The 17,841-nt window shown below is 36.8% G+C and overlaps 1 protein-coding gene across 1 annotated transcript in view; it reads left to right on the top strand.

The window, feature by feature from the left end:
* LOC108243016 (short transient receptor potential channel 7) overlaps positions 1 to 17,841 on the top strand; it is a 58,031-nt gene that overhangs the window by 5,357 nt on the left and 34,833 nt on the right. Inside the window, exons 2-4 of the mRNA XM_017428191.3 lie at positions 1,301 to 2,063; positions 9,907 to 10,089; positions 14,340 to 14,504. Of these exons, the coding sequence (XP_017283680.1) occupies positions 1,301 to 2,063; positions 9,907 to 10,089; positions 14,340 to 14,504 (1,111 nt within the window). The remainder of the gene's footprint in view (positions 1 to 1,300; positions 2,064 to 9,906; positions 10,090 to 14,339; positions 14,505 to 17,841) is intronic.

The following is a 17,841-nucleotide window of genomic DNA, read 5'->3' as shown; positions in this document are numbered from 1 at the left end:
GCATGTCTGTCAGGGTGACTGAGAGTTTGTGTTGAAGTGGGCGTTGAAGAACAAATAAGACACCCCTCCCAGCTTAATGTATCATAATAAATCAAAACACAAACTGCAGCCTTTGAATGAAACAAATAGAAATCACAAAAATAACAGAAGGTTTATAAAGTAATGCTTGCCACTGGTTGTTTGTATTTGTTTGCAAATGAATTTAAAGGTAATTTTGTGTTCGCATTACACATGCATAGACTGGAACTGTCTCTGTAACAGAACCATAGTAAAAGGGAGCTTGTTTTTAATCTTGCAGTGATGGACAGTCTGAGCCATACATAACTGATTGTGTAAATCAAAATAAAAACAATAAGCTCTTTCATACTGTTTAATGACACTCTGATGAATACACATGCACTCACACACACACACACACACATACACACTTACACACACAAGGGATATGCCTCAGTGAGCTTGCTTCATTTTCTCAGCTTCACATCCTTAGGCACCCCATGGGTGAATATATCTACCAAGAACAGGTTTCCATTTTCACCTTTTTCTTCAGTGTCCTGCTTTCTTCCCATATATACACACACACGCGTACACACACTCAAACACTTTCGTGCAGGCACACTTTGTGTTTATGTATATGTCCGTAGGCGTAAGTAAAGGGGAAATTACAAATAACTGAAATTACAAAAAAACATACCTGCTATTTCTGTTGGAACGCTTATTGTGAATCTGAACTGAGTGACAATTACACCAAAAACAATATAATGATGTTTACAACAAAATATTCATTTCAGCAGTTGTTTTTAATATGAACAAAATAATTAAACCATACAAAATGTGGTTTTATTATCATTCAAGTGCAGCAGGTACATTTCTTTTTAAACCCCTCTTTAAAAATCTAATTGGATAGTTCTCCATAAACAAGACAAATGAAGATATTATTGTTTGGAGCAGGAAAAACATGTCTCTTTCCATGCATGTGATGGATAAAATTCAATCCACTCCTGGCTGGTGTCTTTGCATGATCACTGAAACATAGTGTGGGTTTCTTTTATGCCAAAGCCAGTTGAGCTGACAGCTTTATTTTAGTCATGCCAGTCAAAGCTGCTGACAGCAACAAGATTAGACTTTTTGAAATGTGGTCGCAGTTTGCTGCTTTGGTCACTCACTGTTGTGGTACTTTCTGTGAGATCAGAAATCTGTCTTGAGCATGGCTGTCTTCTTACACCTTGATCTAATTCTCATCCCGATTATTGTTCCTTTTACTCAATTCACTGTTTCCTGTTCTCTTCACTTGCCCCAGGGTGGAAGCCATGCATCGCCGACACACCACACTGAGGGAGAAGGGGCGTCGCCAGGCGGTGCGAGGTCCCGCTTATATGTTTAATGAGCGTGGCTCCCCACTCACTGCGGAGGAGGAACGTTTCCTGGATGCTGCAGAGTATGGGAACATTCCTGTGGTGCGCAAAATGTTGGAGGAGTCGAAAACTCTAAATTTCAATTGTGTGGACTACATGGGCCAGAATGCTTTGCAGCTGGCAGTGGGTAATGAGCATTTAGAGGTGACTGAGCTGCTGCTTAAGAAGGACGGATTGGCCAGGATTGGGGATGGCCTCCTTCTGGCTATCTCTAAAGGTTATGTTCGAATCGTCGAAGCCATTCTCGCCCATCCCGCTTTTGGCGGAGGTCTCCGGCTGGCTTTGAGCCCCTTGGAGCAGGAGATGCGAGATGATGTATTTTATGCATATGATGAAGATGGGACCCGTTTTTCACATGACATCACTCCCGTCATCCTGGCAGCTCACTGCCAGGAGTACGAGATCGTTCACATCCTTCTGACGAAGGGGGCTCGCATCGAGAGGCCTCATGACTACTTCTGTAAGTGTTCAGAATGTGTGGACAAACAGAAGAAAGACTCGTTCAGTCACTCTCGATCCAGGATGAATGCATATAAGGGCCTGGCCAGCGCAGCCTACCTGTCGCTCAGCAGTGAAGACCCTGTGCTCACTGCCCTCGAACTCAGCAACGAACTGGCAAGACTGGCCAATATCGAGACAGAGTTTAAGGTAAAGGGTCTTTCTTTACATCTTTTTCTGTGCTTCATTTTTTTACAGATGGATTCTCTTTAGGAAAAAGAAACACGTTTAGTTTGTAATTATAGAATGATTACTGGCATACCACATAATTAGTCTAATATTCTCTTTAAATATGTCCTGACTACAGAGTTAAAAAGCAATTCATAAAACATAAATCCAGTTCTTTCAGGAAAATAAATGAAACATATTTGCATTTTTCAGTAATGTGTTGTTTAATAGTACATTGTCAGTGTCATTTTAATGACCACTAAGAGGATGATTGAAATTACACAAAGAGAAAGCACTGTTTATATTATTACATTCTTTTTTTTTACTATAACTTTTAAATTCAAACTATTCTGAGAAGGTTTGTGTGTCTTACCATGCTCTTTGTTTTGTTGTAACATTTATTGTGTACCTTTTTTTTATTCAGTAACCGTTGGCTAAATAAAACTTTTATGTTTTGCAAGCATTGTGCACTTAATGTTACCTGAAGGTGAAATTTGTTTTTGCACTAATGCAATCCTTACACTCTGTTGAATCACACCAGTGAATTGTTAAGCAATTCATTTTGCCAAGCAAGTATTTCTTATGTTACTACACTGTCACAAGTTATTTTTGAACAAGTTGGAAAACAGGTGACAAGACTTTATTATATTTATTTAGATGTCTTTTTCCTGTGCATTTAACAAGACTGGTGGAGTACACAACAACTATTCACTCTTTGGTTAAAGTGTGCCACACTAGTGTCAATGGAAACATTATCCAAATACTGAAAGGAAATGTTTTAATATGGAGTTTTAAAATAATGAAGTCTTTATTTTATATTTAATTTCCTAAATAATACCATGACAGAATAACAAACATTGTACATTTTGAGAACAGTATACTGAGTTTTTGCATATGTTTTACTATTATCAAAAGCATCCATGAGCAATTCTAAGGGAAAAACAATACAAAATGAATAAAAATTTTGATAACTAAAGTTATATCTGTGGACTTGTAGGCATCTAACCAAGTATCTGATCTCATATGTGGTCTAAGACTTTCCATCTGTTGTAGTATTTTCAATCATCTTATAAAGTATTTTTATATTCAGACTTTTGGTAGAGTAGAAATATAGTGCTGAAAGAAAAATAATTTAGATCCGTCCTTCTCTGAGCTTCAACCCATTCCTGCCAATGACAGAACTTAATCACTGAGCTCTCATCTTTAATGGATTTCCCTGTGCACCCCTATCTTTTTATTACTCTGTAGAACAACTTATTTTCAATCCAATCCCCTCTTAGGTAAAATAAAAATTGTAAAATGCACTTTAGTCTGATAAAAATATTAAACATTCATGATTGTGTGTGTGCGTGTGTGTCAGTGTGTGTTTGTGTAATATTTGGGTGTTAGGAAGAAATATTTCACGTTTTTAAGACATAAAATGACCTTACGCTAACTTTTGGAAAAGTCTATATGATGTTAGAGAAAAAGAAGAAAAACAATGAATAAAATCTGTAACTTTTAGTGCTTATGTCACTCTTGATCAGGTGATCTGTTTGAGATGGGAACACAACATGATTATTCACATAAACCAAGTATGTCAGGATTGAAATGCTGTAATCCTGAGCTTAAGGTGGAAAACCAACTGATTCCATCTTACTGTATCCAATACTTTAACATATGATTTTCTCTGACATAAAACTTGATGACATATATGCTAAAATGTATCCATTTGAGGATTAGATATAGCCATTACGATAATTGCAATTGTTGTTTTTTTTATCATTTTGTTGTTGTTTTTTTGCAAACATCTCACCTGATTGAGTTTGTGCGAGAGACAAACATTGGCCTAACTGCAGGCAAATACAATCTGGTGTGTAATTTTAGAGAGTGCACAACAGAAAAAAGGTTCCTTGTGCTCCAAATGTGCAACATTTTTTTCCCCCATAATCGGTTCCCTCCACATATATTCCCAGGTAATTTATATCAACACAGGGCTGTATGGAGTCACAGTTGGTCAGCACTTTTGCCTTTCAGCAAGAAGGTCTTAAGTTTCATTCCTGGCTGGAGCCTTTCTGCATGGAGTTTGCATTTGTAGGTTTCCCCGAGTACTCTGGTCTCCTCCCACAATCCAAAAAGATGCATTTTAGATTATTTGGCAACTCTAAATTTGCACAAGTGTGAGCATGGATGGTTGTTTCTTCTCTATGTGGCTCGGTGATTGACTGGTGACCTGTCCACAGTGTACCACACCTCTCACCCAATGACTACTGTAGATAGGCACCAGCTCCCCAGCAAGGATCAAGCACATATAGAGAATGAATAGATGGATAGATGGATGGATATCAACACACTTATTGTCTGAAAAAACTAAATAACAATCATCAGTCAAGTGCAATATTTCATAAACGCTGATAGCATCAACAGTTCATAATACAAAAAAAGAAGAATGATGTCACTGACAGCTGTTTTCTTCAGTGCTGACAAGTGAAATGTGTCACAGGTTACCTTAAGATGACTGCTGTTTGACATTCAAGCTTTTGAAGAGATTTGGGCTGAGCCACTTGTCTCAACATCATCACATCTGTGTGTGAATGACTAATGTCACAGAGAGGCTTGTCACATCAGCTAAATGTTTGCTAATTGGAAATAAATTTATTCAACATATGAAAATTTTCAAGCATGACTGGAAAATAACTGTGAAAAAATCAGACCCGTGCACATTGAAGGAAAAGGTAACAGCTATAAAGAAGATGAGGGAAAAGTTATCTCTCCATCTGAGGCCTCCTAACTGGCAGGTAAAATTAAATTACAGCAAGTAAACAATTTCCATTTGAAGGTACGGTTGTTTATAGAGGTGTAACGGAACACATATATCAAGTTTGTTCCGTAACTTGTCTAACTAATCCAGTTCCAAATGATTAAAGTTGGCTTCTAGATGAAATATAGTAGTTGTGCAGTTTCAATCAATCCCATTAAAAAAATTCCCACTTCTTGCTGGCAGTGTAAGAGTTGTCTTTGTCTTCACCTGGTTTAGCACAGAATTGGCACATTTCACCTGTCACTAACTGGATGAAAAGCTAAGCTATATAAAGGGAAAGTAATCGGGTTATAAATGAATAGTCTGATCCACCATAATATTATTATTGTTTTACTGGTTCCATCTCCCTGCTTACTTTGTCACCTTTGTTCACCTATGTGTTGCTTTTTCCTCTAACACTCTTACTAATTTATGTCTGTGCTCACTCGTCTGTCCTCTCCGCTTACTGCCCACCTTTGTGTTTGATATGCAGCCTTTCCGCTTGTCATTCTGCTTCCCATCTTCCAACAAATTAATGAGAAGGGCTCACCTGAGGGACCAGGGTTGTGTTAGAACTTATCTGTCTCATTACCATCTCCATTTCCGCTCTCTTTATTTATCTCCCTGTCTCTCTTCATATTATCTACTCATTACTTTAAAACATCAAATAGTGTTTACCCAGTGTGCCAACAGCATTAGTCCATCAGGTTTACATAGGGAAATAAACATGACCAATCAAAGTTTCTAAGTGGTAAAATTAAAAACCATATTGAACGCTCGTTTGTGGGGCTTCAGTGGCAACACAACACCGTAGTAAGATGGGCAGTCTTTAGCGATCGTAATAATTCATGCCAAATGAGGTTTATTCATAACCCAGTTAATGTTTCTTTGTGGAATTATGAGTTATGGGCACAGGTGATTATAGAATTGGCTATTTACAAACAGAATGAAGCATGAGCATGTGCAAAAGAAACCAGTGTAATTGAAAGTAAAAGAGGATTGAGATTGTGTAAGCTCGTTTCAACCAAATAAAAGTATTACAAAACTCTGCAGCTTCCCAGTTAGAGGATTTAATATAACTCAAAACAAAACTCTGTAAAAGTTCCTTTGAGATAATTTGTTTTTGGAGGTAAATAGAAGTTGAAATCACCGTCTGATTTTGAAATTGTAGCAATAATATGATTTATTGCCAAAGACATCTCAAAAGATTCTGAATGTTTTATTTAGTTTAAAATCACATTAAATACTTAGTTATTCTTTTTTTCTTGCCTTTAGACCAGAGGTGTCAAACTCCAGGCCACGAGGGCCACGGTCCTGGGAGTTTTAGGTTTTTCTGCTCCAACACACCTGATTCAAACGGTTTAATTACCTCCTCACCAAATCATCAAGTTCTCCAGGAGCATGGCAAGAGTTCAAAAACACTGTAAAGAAATTATACTTACAAAAGAATTTACAACATAAATTGTCTTTGTTTATTGTATTACTATTTTTCGTGTGGATGTATTTTTGACTTAAAGAAATAAAATAACACAAAAGATAAAGCATTGCAGAAGAGAGGAGAGATAAATCTATGATGGAAGCAGAAATGTGAATATCTAAAAAAAAAAAGAAAAATAAAGTTCTGTTCACAGGTGCTACAAATCTGTTTGGATGCTGCAATCAATCAATGCCTTCAGCTCCTGTAGCAACCCAACAACACAATCAGAGTGCACACATAACTTCACTTACATGTCTGTAATTGAAGGCTTTCCTCTGTTCATGAATATATATCAGACAGTCATTGTCAGCTGTCTGAGCTGAAAACATTTGGATCTGGCCGTTCATCCATTTTATCACCTTGCCATGGTAAAATGAGAGCCCAAGCATCTTAGGGATTCTTTTTAAAGTTTAGCCCATTATATTGCTGGTGTAACATGTGGGTAAGGAGATGAAATAATATTTGTATAATTGGTCTGCAATTAAATTTCATTCACATCAATCAAAATATAAACCCCCATTGGTTTGTTGAATCCTTAGTCACATAAAAAAACAGCCAAACTCTATTTACAATACTCCTACGCTTACGTCCTTTGTTTTGCAGACATTAAAATTAAGCACTGAGGCTATTACAACGGAAGACAACTTTCACATAAAATTGTCACAATGCTTTTCAACTCATAGTTCATTTGATTATTTTTTGTTAGGGAAAAATAAATTAATCTACAGGTATGTGTGCAAGTGAGCAACCCTTTCTAACCTTCTGGCAAAATCTCTCATCATGCTGTAGTGGTGCTTGCTCATTTTGTACATTAAATGAACATGTGGGTATGGCTACAGGCATCAGAACCTGCAAAACAACCTGACATTTATCTTCAAACATTTTACTTTCCCAGACAGCACATCAATTTTGCATACATGCCTCCGGATATATGCATTCACAGTCTACAAATATGATACGTACAAAGTTCTGTTGGGCAAAAGGTGAGAGCCATTTAGAGCTCTAATTTGCATTTTTAGCTAAGGCTCAATGCCATTTTTTTTCCTATTTCTTTGGTTTGTGTTTATGCTGAGTAACTGTTTGACAGAAGAATAGCAGCGTTTTTTGGTTTTTCTAATCTCTTCGTTGTACATCAAGTTTTGCCTCCTGTTGCCTTCAGTTCACTCACCTGTAACCCTTTTCACTCTGTTTCACACCACACAGTCTTTAAATTTAATCTCACAACCCGGTCCTTAATCTCATCTCTCGAGGCAAACCTTACATTCATATTGGATTTTCATCTGTGTGTAGCTCCTGGCTGTGTAGATTTCCTCACCTTTCAGTGTAAATGTATTTGATCAATAATGTTTTTGTACATGTTGTACCCTGAAGACCTGTCTTGAGATGGATTTCTTTCAGCGAGCAGCCTAAAGGAAACAAAAAGGCCACCTTTTTCTTCTCTTTTTTTAATAGGCCAGCAGGTGCTCTGCTCAGTGCCCTGAACTTATATTTATTTCCTTTGACAGATAATGATGAGCCACCTGTCTAGTTTTAATATTGAAATACAACAAAGCATGTGAAAGGTTTCTCAATTGTTTGATATTTGAGTGTACAACCACACAAACTTTACGTGACTAATACCACAGTTTTATATTCAAGACAGATGGTACAACTCATGCTTGAAAGAACAGTCGCTAAAAGGGTCAAATGCTGAAAAAATGCAAATCAGCTTCTTGATCAATGGGGTGCACAAATGTAGGGAAGACTCATAGATACCTGTTTGCAGAAAAAAAAAATTCACTTGAAAAGAACCTGAGAGAAGAATCATTGATGTTCCCATTGTGTTCAATTTTAATTATTTTACTGAGAAGACCTGTGCAAAAGTTTTGCTTCAGCACACCCTGATGGTTTGCCTGAACAGAGCACTAAGTAAAGGCAAATAATGAGAGTCATCCCTTATAGAAAGAGGCTGAAAGCCTAACTGTTTTTTAACAGATTGAGACTGGAGGGTAAAAGGAGTTTCACAGACGAAAGGGTGAGGAGCAGCAGACCACCTTAAATAAGAAAATCCAGGTGTGCAGGAAAAGTTGTAGTGGCCAAAAAATATTGCAATGACTGTCCAGAAATAGTAAAATGGGAATGTTTTACTTGTCTGTTGTTGTACTGGGCAGTTTTCCATGACAAAATGCCAACTTGTAACCATTTATTTGTGATGTTTAGGCCTAACAGTTTCATACCTAACCCTACAGCACACGAATACTCAACTCTAAGAAAGTATTTTTATGCCTAATGCAACTTAACTATCTTTTAACTCCATATTAGTTTCTTTGGAGTATAATGTAAGTTCACAATTCATAGAAACTCACAAAAAAATTACATCTCTGAGCATGCAACAATTTTAAACCTCAGAAAAGTATTAATTTGACCATTTTTGAGCTTTCAGTCTTTTACTTATGTGGTTAAATTGCTACATTTTACAACCCAGTGGTGCAGCTTTGTGTTTCTTTTTTAAGTGTGTTGTGTATAGTTTAAGTGTAAGAAGTGTAAGAAATAGATATATGGATGAATGGATGGATTTCTGTCACAAACATTAAATGAATATTCCTTGAAAAGGCAAAATAAAAAGATCACTGCACAAGTAGCTCATCTGTAACTTTGCTTCATAAAAGCATTTCTCTGTTTTTTCCCACAACTTAAGGCAGCTAAATAAATAGATAAATGAATTTGACTCTTGTGCTAAATATATTCATCTTCTCTCTCTTGTTATAACCATAAATGGGTTGTTTGTACATCCCATTTATGGGATTTCTTAGTGGTCTAGCAGCTGATAAAAAACCCCAACTCTTAAGATAAAATGGGTTTTAGTTTTTAAGCTACATTGATTTAACTGTGCATGGAAGTACAGTAAGTGGATAATACTGGACTGGTTAAGCAATTGGAATGAGAAAACAGACGAGATCTCTTATTTCCGTTGTTTGTGTCCTTTCTTTTGGAGCTGTGCTTCTTCTTTTTGCTGATATGAGCACTGTGCTACATCACATTATTTTTCTCTTTCTGTTTAATCATTTTATTTAAAAAAACTGAGGATGTTTTGAAAAAGAAAGGTCAAGACCAAATGGCAAAAGAAGCCTTTTCTCTCTCTCTCTCTCTCTCTCTCTCTCTCTCTCTCTCGCTCTCTTTTTTTTTAAATTTTTATTTATTTATTTTTTTACTGTCAACCTATATTACAATTGCAAATAAATGTCACTGTGACAGTGTCATTTATCATGTCAGAAGTCAGGGGAAGTTTTGAGCCTTGAGGTAAAATGTGTCTCGATATTTTGAAAAATGCACAGGAATGTGTGGATGTCAGGTGAGTCGATATCCACCAGCTCATGTGAGATGAACAATCACACCTGGAATACACAAACAATGTTGGTTTAAAAAAAAAAAAAAAGTCAATGAGGCAGGAAGGAACTAAAAACAGTCCCAATCTGAGGAATCCTGTCATTTTTGTCCATATTCATTTGAGCCAAAGTGCACTTTTTTTAATTAATGTTGACATGAATCTGGATAATATTGGTAATAACTCTTCTTCTATTCTTACGCAGAATGACTACCGTAAGCTGTCCATGCAGTGTAAAGACTTTGTCGTGGGTGTGTTGGACCTTTGTCGGGACACAGAAGAAGTTGAGGCCATTCTGAACGGCGATGTGGATCAGTGCCCTCCGAGCCCCTACAACCGACCCTGCCTCAGCCGTGTCAAGCTGGCCATCAAATACGAAGTCAAGAAGGTAAGAAAAACACTAAAAATAGGTTGGTCGAAAGTTAAAGATAGACTAAAAATGTTTCATCATTAATTTGGAGAGATTATCAGTAGATTAACCTTTGGCAGGTGAGAATTTCAGAGCATTAAGGGCTTAGCTTTTTGGCCAATTTTACAGACAGAATAACTGCTCAGAGAGAGGAAAAATTACTAAATGTTTTAACACCCTAAGACCTAAACTCTTGCAAGGCATGCGTTTTTTTTGTTTTTTGTTGTTTTTTTTATATTTGGGCTGATTGGGACCGGATTTGAATCAAGGAATGCTATGCAAAATGTAATGTCCACATATGTGGACACCAGGTCCTAAGAGGTTAATAATTGTTCAACAACTGCAGTGTACAATTTTATTTTTAAAAAAAATCCAAGAACATTTCATCGCAAAAAGGTCAAAGTCAACAATCACTGTTCAGCTGATGTAACCTTCAAGCCTTTCAAGTGGCACTACATAAGAAACAGTCATGCAACTGTGATCAATATGGCCTCTGGGAATAACTTGGAAAAGTATTTTCAACCAACGCCGTCTGTTGCAGCTTCCAGAAATGTAACATGAGACTGTGTTACCTCCAAAAGCAGCCAAACCTAAACTTTGCACATAAATGCTACTGTGTTTCTTGGAAGAAAATGAGCATGTATTCTGAGTCCATGTTTCATATTTCTTTTGGGATAAAATAATATTGTGTTCTCTGTGTCAAACATGAGGAAAGAAAAGTGAAAGGTGAAAAAAGCGCAGTTCTGTACTGTAGGTGTCCTTCATAGGGGTGGCCTGCAGATATGTGAGGGTGTTGTTGATGTAGAAGTGTATATCTGAAGTTTGAAGAAACATCAAGGGAAATATTTCCTACTGTTGCAGGAAACACCAGGCCTGTTTCCTTTTTCAGTGCATAAACTGCTGAACTACAATCTGTTAAGCAATGAAAAGTTTGTAGTCAACAAGAACAGATTCCTCTGGCTAAACATAAGCAGCTTGTGTCTTCAACTCCAAAATAATTAAAAAGAGTACATAAAATAAGGGTTTCCAAGACAAAATTAAAATTTCTTTCTCAAACTTTGTTGATGAAGCACTAAAAATTTAATTTTGTCTACTTGTGTTTGTTGTGTTTAAGTTGTATTACCCTGCAAAACCAAAAAGAAACAACCCTTAAAATAATGAACTTAATGAGCATTACATCAGCTCTTTAAAATTTAACAGCTGAGTACATAAGCAAGTTCCCTGAATCGATTGCACAAAGATTAATAACATAAAGTTGCGTGTTGTGGTCGGCTTCAGAAGGTCCGAAGTAAACAACTTGCAGGTCCCTGAGGAGGAGCTAATCCCTGCTGAGCAGAGTGGCTTCTTAAATGTCAAAACAAATCCTTTTTCCCCCATTTCCCCTTACAAAACATGTTCCCGTTTGACCCCCAGAGTACTGCGTGTTTTCCCTAACTGGGTATTTGTGTGTCACTGAGTATTTGCATCTATTAGTGTGTGTATTTGTGTGCTGGGAAGCAGCTTTTGTTCTGTACGAGTGAGCGTGTCCAATACTAGGGCAGCTAATTACAGGAGCAACAAAGATAGAGGAAGGGATGGGTTGCCATGAAAACCAGGTGGAGCATGGCGGTGTGACGTGCACGTTGCTGGGCGTATACAGGGTTAAGGTCGTGGGTCGCAGGCTGCTAACAGGAAGCTAATGGGGAAAGAATTACAACTTTGTTTCTGGGATATTAGGTTTTATTCGAAGAAGACTGAGTTCACGTTAGTGTTTTTTTTTTCTTTTTTACTGTTGTTGGGTGGGAGCACAGAATGCAAATCCTCAGCTCAATAAAGTCTCCAAGAATCTTATGACTAGGTTGAACTGTGAAGGGCCAGAGAGGACTGAGGTGAAAGCTATGAGGCAAAATGAGAGATTCCCATTTGACCCAATGAAAAGTGAAAGCACACAAACACTGAGAGTTCATGACCACCAACTGAGCATTGATTCCTCTCTCTTCCACATTCTTCCTCTATTTATAAGAAAAGCATCCATCTTCTCCCTCTCCTTATAAAAGACCTCTGTTGGCTTTGATTTACTGCATCTATAAAGTCAGTAAATAATGTCTACACTTTATATCAAAAATTATTTTCTAAAAAATGCTTTTCCTGAATTAATACTAGTTGTAGTCTTCCTCTAAACCCAGCTGTATTATGGAGCTTTGATTAAGATTTTAATGATTGCTTATTAGATGTGCTTTAAATAGTGACACAGCTTGCTAATTGATACACCTTCCAATATCAGAGTGCACTTTCTGACTCACTGTAAATATCATCATGCTGTTTTACACTTTTAGTCCAAGGTTAGGGTTGGTATCTGCTTCCATGGCTCTTTCTGGCCAGCAAATTATTTTACTTCATCTCTTTTTCTGTTTTCTCTCTACTCATGTTTGATGCTGCTTTCTTTTAGAAATACCTAATCATATTTTGTACATGTTAGTCAACATGAATTAACAAGAGTTATTACGTGTTATCATTGTCTAAACCAGCCGGCAGTCCTGTCAACAACATAATGTATTTCACTTTCAAAATATGACACAATCAAACTAGTTTCTCACATTTGAAATAATCAGTACTTTTGAATAAATATGTGATCTTTCAACATTTTTTAAACATGTTACTTCATCAAATTACAACCTTAACCCTCTCAGGCTCAAATTAAGTTTGAGTAACAGGAAAAATCAGATATGTTGTTGCAACGCCTGCCTTGAGAGGGTTAAAAAAAAACATTTTTTAACTGTGGTTTTAAGTGAAAGTACACCACTCACATATTCATAAAAAATGTTCATTATCAATTATCAAGATGTTTTGCACTGTTTCAATAAAGGAGGAAATATGACAAACAATTTTGGTGCTTTCCTCAGCTCATTTCCCAGTGGATCATTTTCATGTTCTATGGTTTGAAATAAGGCACAGAGTCATTTTAGCTAAAATTAAAACTGCTAGGAAGGAAGATGTACAGTATAGTTCCCTTTTTAATGGATATTTGAAATGTCATTTTCAAAAACTTATCTTATGATGACTTTCATCAAGAAATTTAAATGAGGCCAAATTGCAAGAGCACTGTCATAGTTTTTATAAATAATAGAGTCAGTTACTGAACTTCAGCCGATGGTAGTTCATAGAACTCCTTTTGATAGGATTTCTAAGCCCCTACTACATGGTGGATGGTGGGGGCTTTTCTACTAACAGAAATGTGTGGTAATTGGCCAAAACAAAGTAACTTTGATCTATTGCATAATATGTATTGATCCAAAAGTGCATATTGACTTGTTGCATGAATAAGAGCAACCCCAGGAACTGCTGTTTTATATGAGCAGTAAATCATGTAAACAATACCTAACTTTAGCCTCTAAAAACATAAACATAACATTTAGTGATAAATACAAAAATGGAGATTTATCAAATCTTCCATCTATTCTGTTCAGGGTTGCAGAGAGCATGTCCAGGGTGTATCCCTGGACCTGTTACCAGTCCATCACAGGACCACGTAGAGACAAGACAGAGCAAGACAGATAACCATTCATGTTCTCACTCATATGGACATTTAAGAGTAACCTGTGAGAATAATTTTCATGTTTTAAGTCTGTGGGAAGGAGTACCTGGGGAAAACCCTTTGCATAAAATTATAAGATGATTTTTACTCATCTACCACCCTCTAACTTCTATGCAAATGCAACCAGAAGAAAGATTCATCAAAGTTATGTTGTTCTTTTAGGAACTATTCAGTTTCCAGCCCTTTTGAAACTGGTCTGAAAGAAATTACTAGCCACAGAATCCTCTTCAAAATGTTTATTTTGATCATTAAAACATCAAACTTTCCAGCTGGTTTAACATCAGCCACTCTAATCCAAGTGTAATTGATCATACAAGGTTGAAACTATCTAAGCTGCTCCATTTGGAGTCACTGATGCAGATGCACATTTCTATTCGACTAAACGAAAAAACAAAACTAAAGGGGCCATTTGCCTCTTTTTTGGGTTGATTCATTTGTGAAAAGATGCTCGCAGACCTACATCTTTGTATACATTGTTGTAAGCCTAGCATCTTGTCATAAACTTAAGAAAAACTTCCAAGTTTTAAAAAGTTTTCCTGCTAATAACATTTTGCCAGCTGCTCTTATATCACACCCTCTTTGACCTGTGCCTACTTCTCATTTCCTGTCATACCTCAGATTTTTTTTTTTTTTTTACTTTATTTTCCCTCTTCAGTTTGTCGCTCATCCCAACTGCCAGCAGCAGCTGCTGACAATCTGGTATGAGAACCTGCCGGGCCTGAGGCAGCAGTCCATGGGTGTGAAGTGCTGGACAGTGCTGGGGGTAACAATAGGTCTTCCCTTCTTGGCAATTGGCTACTGGATAATGCCATGTAGCAAGGTAAGTATGGAACAAACCAAACACACACAACTTAAGAGAGTTCTTATTGTTGTTTCCATATGCAGTATAACCTTTAAGAGAAACATTGCTGTCATTTTATGATAATGTTCTACAACCTTTAAGTCATGATACTCAATATTTTCCAGTGGAATCAATGTTTAGTCGACCTGATTAGCAGAATGGTATTACAGTTTTTATAGTTGTAACGTGTAAGTTAGCTTAGTTCTCCTTTTTTTGCTAGGTCTTTTGGGAGGACAGCTGTTCAAAATATTTTCCCCAAGGAGACTTTAGTATATTGTAATCTATTATTTCGTGTCTTCTTTTATCACAATTTTTTACCAAACTGATTCATTTTGAAGCATCTCTTGCAACTAGATTTTTCAAATTTCACAAATAATGTTATCTGTGTTTGCACGTCATATTGTGAAAACTTGTGCCATAACTTAGTGCTCAAAGTTTGTGTTAAGAATGTCTCTCAGCTAATAAGACTCCAAATCTTAGCTCAATATCTGTCAAATTTACTGAGTTATAGCCATTTTTGTGTTTACTAAGGTTGATTGGCTTTTAATCAGTTGTATATGTATGTTCAGTCAATGCTTTCCGAGAGTTTTATTAAAATCTGTCCTGTGGTTCATGAGATAATTTGCTAACAGACAGATAAATGACAGATACACACATACTCTGACACAAAGACAATTAAATTACCGGCTGCCTTTTGGTAAGTTGGTGATAATAAAGTTGCCAGTTAAGTATTTTCTCACCAATTTGTGAGAAAGAAGTGTTTACCTGCAGAGCACATACATTTTACTGGAGAGCGGAGCAAAGAGCATTTAAATCATTATATCAGGTGGAGAACAGCTGCTCTCTGGTATATACACACACACACATATGTACACACACAAAGATTCCCTTAAAAACAGAAAATAAAGAATAAAAACAGAAAAAAATGAAGGAAATGAAGAAGAACACCAGCTGCACACTGCCAATCAAGCCCTTCCACATTTAAGCTTTATTTTTCACCAACAGCTAATCATATTGCTTCCATATTTTTGAAAATAATGAGCAAGTGATTATGGCTATCTATCCATTTAAATGTTCTCAAGAAACTGACTTTCGACCCAACTAGGACAGCCAGAAATGAAATGACTGGTTTGACTTACAAATCTGCTGATTTGAGATTTAAAAAGCACTATATCATCACAATTTACAGGGCCGAAAGCAACTTTGTCCCACATTTTTCCTACCCGATCAAGAAAATTAAAATTTTTAAAGTGACACATTACAGGGGTCACACAGGAACCCAGCAAGCAGTTATGCAAATCTGCTCATCAACCTGGATAATCCTCCAGCAACTCATCAACATGCAGTGCGTGTCTGTGTGTTTGTGTGTTTATGTTTGTGCAAGCGCACACTAAGAGCTTCAGATACAGTGTCGTGGATCGTTGCTTCATGTCTGGTGTTTCACTGATGAATTAGTCATTTTGCAGGCAGAGGGAGTGAGTGAGAGCAGCTGATGTCAAGTGAGTATGAGGGGATGGAGAGCGCGAACACTGACAGCTTCTCTACCACTGGATTCAATCAGCAGGCACTAGCTGCATCTGATACAAAAAACATCTGTGTGTGTGTGTGTGTGTGAGTGAGTGTGTGAGTGTCTGATTGCATTTGATTATAAATCAACCAGCCGATGAGCCTGGATGTGACAGCCTGCAATTTTGTGACACAGCAGAGAGAAAATCCAAAAAAATGTAGTGGCGTGGAGAAAAGATGTCTTGATTTAGAGATGCAGAGGTTGCTGTTTTTTTCTGGTCTTTGTTTTAAAATTAGGTAAAATGAGTGGTTACAGATTGTATTTTATGAGAAACTGCAAAATGAATTGTGAATGTTGAGTAACTTTGCTGTAATTTGTTGAACAGAGGATTACTAAAATAAGCAAAATAGTACCTAAAGAGTAAAATGCTGCTAAACGTTTAAAGTACCAGAACAGCAGCTAAAGGCTTAAATTACCAAAACCATAGCTAAAAGCTAAGATTATCAAGACTGTAGCTAAAAAGTTAAATTAGTAAAATGTAGCTTAAAGCTAAATGGAAGAAAATCCTAGCTAAAAGCCAAAATGAGCAAAACCTTATCTTAAAGCTTAGAGGAGCAGAAGAAGACAAAAATAGAAGTAGATTTTACTATTTCAAAACATAAATGTTTCAAATTCTCAAAGTCATAGCTCACTATTCCAGATCAAACCCAATCTTTTGATATATGAATGGTTAAAATAGCACCAAGTATGTGGAAGTAGTTTAATTGCACAAAACATACTGAAGAAACCATAAACAGGAAAAGAAAAGTGGTTGCGGAATCAGCATTCACACAATAAAAAGATAAACAGAAGGATGGATATGAGCTGTTCAGTCCAATAAATAATTATCAAATGCATTTTTATTTATGCTCCATAACAATATGACAGAAGCTTGATAGATACAAGTATACAAATAGCTCAATTTGATAATAAAACAGTAAAAGAAACATAAAACCGGACACGGACCCGCTGAGGAGGCGAAGCTTTGATGTTTTCTGGCTGATTGTGTGTCGTAGCTCTCCTGCACCTGGAAGTAATCATCCATCTTTGTTCAGCTCATCGCATCAACTGCTCGTCTCTTACAGCTCATAATGTTTGTAATGTCTGTGGCACCACAACACGCTGTTATCAGAACTCCGAGCCACAATATCTTTCATAACAGTCAGGAGATATACAGAAGTATGTGTTTGTTTCTGTAATTTAAGTAATAAATCTTCAAAGCAGACAGAAAAGGCACTGATAAAACTGACTTGCGCTTCTCTCTTAGACAGATAATTCTCTGAACAAAATGAAACACGAGAATTATTGATTAAAAGTATATGAACTATGCGGTGGGGAAACTGAGTGACATGAAATAGATGAAACTTTGAATAAGGGAAATAAACAAGTGATGGGGCACAAACTGACGGTGGGACCTCCTGAGACAAGCCTCAGGTGTTACTCAAGGATTAACTCTGTCTCTTTTTGACTAATTAGCACAAGCTGTTTATCTCTTAATGCATATTGAAAAACAGGGGCTAAATTAATACAAGCAAAAGTGATGGGCTGTCATCTTATTTTCGAACAGATCTGCACCACAGGCATCACAGGAGGGCTCCCTGTTCAGGATGATTAAAGGAAACACAATCAATTTAGCAATGATACGCTGACATTTGCTTCCCTATTTCTTAATTATCTCTCCTTGACTTGTTCTTGATTTTCATCCACTTAATCTTGAGATATTGTTTTCCACTTTAAGTTTGCTGAAACTCAAAGGTTTCTGTGCCTTTT

The sequence above is a fragment of the Kryptolebias marmoratus genome, linkage group LG9, assembly GCF_001649575.2.
Source record: "Kryptolebias marmoratus isolate JLee-2015 linkage group LG9, ASM164957v2, whole genome shotgun sequence".
Classification (NCBI taxonomy): domain Eukaryota; kingdom Metazoa; phylum Chordata; class Actinopteri; order Cyprinodontiformes; family Rivulidae; genus Kryptolebias; species Kryptolebias marmoratus.
This window is presented reverse-complemented; position numbering and strand designations above follow the sequence as displayed.